This window comes from Myotis lucifugus, unplaced genomic scaffold (genome assembly GCF_000147115.1).
Source record: "Myotis lucifugus unplaced genomic scaffold, Myoluc2.0 scaffold_403, whole genome shotgun sequence".
In the NCBI taxonomy this organism is placed as follows: Eukaryota; Metazoa; Chordata; class Mammalia; order Chiroptera; family Vespertilionidae; genus Myotis; species Myotis lucifugus.
This window is the reverse complement of record NW_005871451.1, coordinates 756,379-759,313: the sequence shown is the minus strand read 5'-3', so window position 1 is coordinate 759,313 and position 2,935 is coordinate 756,379. Positions and strand designations below refer to the sequence as shown.

Below are 2,935 nucleotides of genomic sequence, written 5' to 3'. Positions count from 1 at the left end.
CTCTCTTCAAATCAGGATTCAATAAGGTTTACATGTAAAGACCGGTTGATCTAGTTCTTAAATTTCTTTTAAACTAAACTCCTCCTCCTCTTTGTTTTTTCTTGCAGTTGTTTTCTAGAATCTCTTCTATTTTCGAAAATATTTTTGAATAAGCACCACGTAATTTGTAGCTTTTACTTAGAAAACTCATAATGACAACAGTTTAACTTTAAGGAAAAATTAAAACGAATGTATATAATTAAACTTAGTTTTTGCCTGAATTATGTGATTATGCAGTCATAAATATTGATTTTTTAGACTGTCAACAGTGCATTTATTAAAGTTCTTAAACCCTATTTATAGATTAAGGATTCAGTTTCTGAGAAAACAATTGGACTGATGCGAATGCAGTTTTGGAAGAAAACTGTGGATGACATATACAGTGACAATCCACCACATCAGCCTGTGGCCGTTGAACTGTGGAAGGTAAAAAATTTGTAAGAATTTTATTTGAGCATATTTTTGATGCATATAATTTGGATAATAGTGATGGGCAATCTGTCCTAAAAAGATTGTTAGGCTCATGTAATGTTCCGATATATGTTAGTTTGAAGAGAAGAATTTGAAATTATACACTAATAATTTGCACAGATTTTTGATGTATTTCTTTATTAAAGGAAAAAAGAGGGATCTGGTCACTTTTTGTTATCAATTATTTTCCACATATTTGGTTGCAGAATTTAAACCCTACACATTTGAAGCAATGGCAGGTAAATTTTCTGTTCTACCTCTGAAGGGAGACGTGTCTCAATATTGTCTAGACACAAATCTGAAACTGCCTTTCTAGTTTGATAGGATTGCCTGTTTGTTGATGAATTTTAGGTATTAGAGGATGGAAACCGAAGGGCTAGAGTATTATTTGTACAGATAGATGTATATAATAGTTTTACATTAAAGCAGCTGTATGGAACCCTCATTCATACACAGCTATGCACAGTTTAGAAATATGCTCAATTAAGAACAGAGGAAGGGAATTAGGTGCCTTTGTCACTGATCTGTGTCCCCGTTGTAACATGATGAGTGCCGAAAGACAGTTTCTGTGCCAGCAGCCACTCACAGACCTGACAGTGGTACACCTCTTCTCAGGTCTGTGCGCCAGCAGAGGCAGACCCCGTTTCTGGGCCCCAGATTGACTTCACAGAGCCCCAGTAAGGATGGAAAGCCAGGCCCCTCCAGCAGGGACTGAGAAGAAAAAGTGGATGGGAAGCTGTGAGTATTAGATTAGTTGTTGACCTCTATTCATCCCACTTCAGTAACTTCAACCTAGGTGACTCAGTTTAGAGAAAAGTGTCTCTAAAATCCAGAAACTTTCTGTTGATTATTATTATGATTATTATTTAAATACATATTTATTGATTTCAGAGAGGAAGGGAGAGGGAGAGAGAGATAGAAACATCAATGATGAGAGAGAATCATTGATTGGCTGCCCCCTGCACACCCCCTACTGGGGATCGAGCTAGCAACTCGGGCATGAGCCCTTGACCAGAATCTACAGGCAAACCGGCTGGTGCTGTTTATTTTATACACAAACCTCACTGCAGTAGAGGTTTATACTAAGACTTGCATTGAAAGTTCTGGCCTTAGTCAGGAAATATCATGAAGAGTCAAAATTCCTTTAACACAAATTTATCTTGCTTTGGCTTTTCTTAAACAGAAGACATATCTGAATTACAGAATGTTTAAATGTGTGCCAATTTGTCCAATTTTATAATAACAGCTTAAATTTTAATGATTAATGTTGGCCAGCTCTTTTTTATATATATATATATATTTTATTGGTTTTTTACAGAGAGGAAGGGAGAGGGATAGAGAGTCAGAAACTTCGATGAGAGAGAAACATCCATCAGCTGCCCCCTGCACACCTCCCACTGGGGATGTGCCCGCAACCAAGGTACATGCCCTTGACCGGAATCGAACCCGGGACCCCCCGGTCCGCAGGCCGACGCTTCATCCACTGAGCCAAACCAGCCAGGGCTGGCCAGCTCTTTTATATGACCAGTGCTGAAGGTTAATACGAATATTTAAAAGGAGCAGCTAGTGTTCAGAGCATTTGCCCTCCTTGTATGTTCTTTATCCTCCTCATTCTGCAGGAGCATATGCTTATATTACCACTGTCCAGTAAAACCTCCCATTGGTTCTTCGAAGAGTCTCAGGTTCCTTAAGAGATAAGTAGAGAAACAGTGACTGTGTTGTCTGAGGGCACATTCCCGCTGCACTCTTTCATTGGTGCTTTTAGAGTACAAAGTAGTTGAATATCTAATTTCTCAGACATTTCATACGGGTTTCTCCATTTCTCTGTAGTTTAAATTTATGTTTATAGCCAAGGTCTTTATTCTGTTCAACTTCTGTTTTCAAAGTTTTAATGCTTTATTCAGCTGGTTTTCAGCTTCCTACAAATAATTTGTTGTTTACCTTGATCTCGGATTCCCCTCAGAATGAGATAGAAGAACTCTTATTTTGTGGTCAAGGAAGTGCAGCCATTATAACTTCATCCTTGAGAAAATAGGAGTATGACTTCTCGTGGTTAAATATTTAGTACTTTTATGTTCCAGGAATGGTGTTTGATGGTATGGTTACAAAGATCAGACGTACCCTGCCCCACTCAGACACGTACCAAATAAAACAAGAGCAGGACTCTGTAAGGACTGAGGAACCCCATTGGTTCCTGGGCTTGTGGAGGGGGGCTAGTGGGAGTCCTGCTATGTAACAGCAGCAGTGCTGAGGATACTTGGGAGCCAACTTTGTGCAGCCCTGTTAGCTTCTTTTAGGTTTCTGCCACAAAGTGAGCTCTGGTCTCCATACTTTCACCCTTGTCACATGTGTATTGATGAGCATGCTAGCTAGCCTTGACATTTAGTTGTCAATGACATCTTAGAGTCTTAGTTGAAGTATGGGA

The 2,935-nt window shown here is 39.1% G+C and overlaps 1 protein-coding gene across 1 annotated transcript in view; it reads left to right on the top strand.

Moving 5' to 3' along the window:
* Positions 1-2,935, top strand: part of NDUFAF6 (NADH:ubiquinone oxidoreductase complex assembly factor 6) — a 20,117-nt gene that overhangs the window by 1,132 nt on the left and 16,050 nt on the right. Inside the window, exon 2 of the mRNA XM_023743608.1 lies at positions 343-465. Within this exon, the coding sequence (XP_023599376.1) occupies positions 379-465 (87 nt within the window). The 5' untranslated portion in view covers positions 343-378. The remainder of the gene's footprint in view (positions 1-342; positions 466-2,935) is intronic.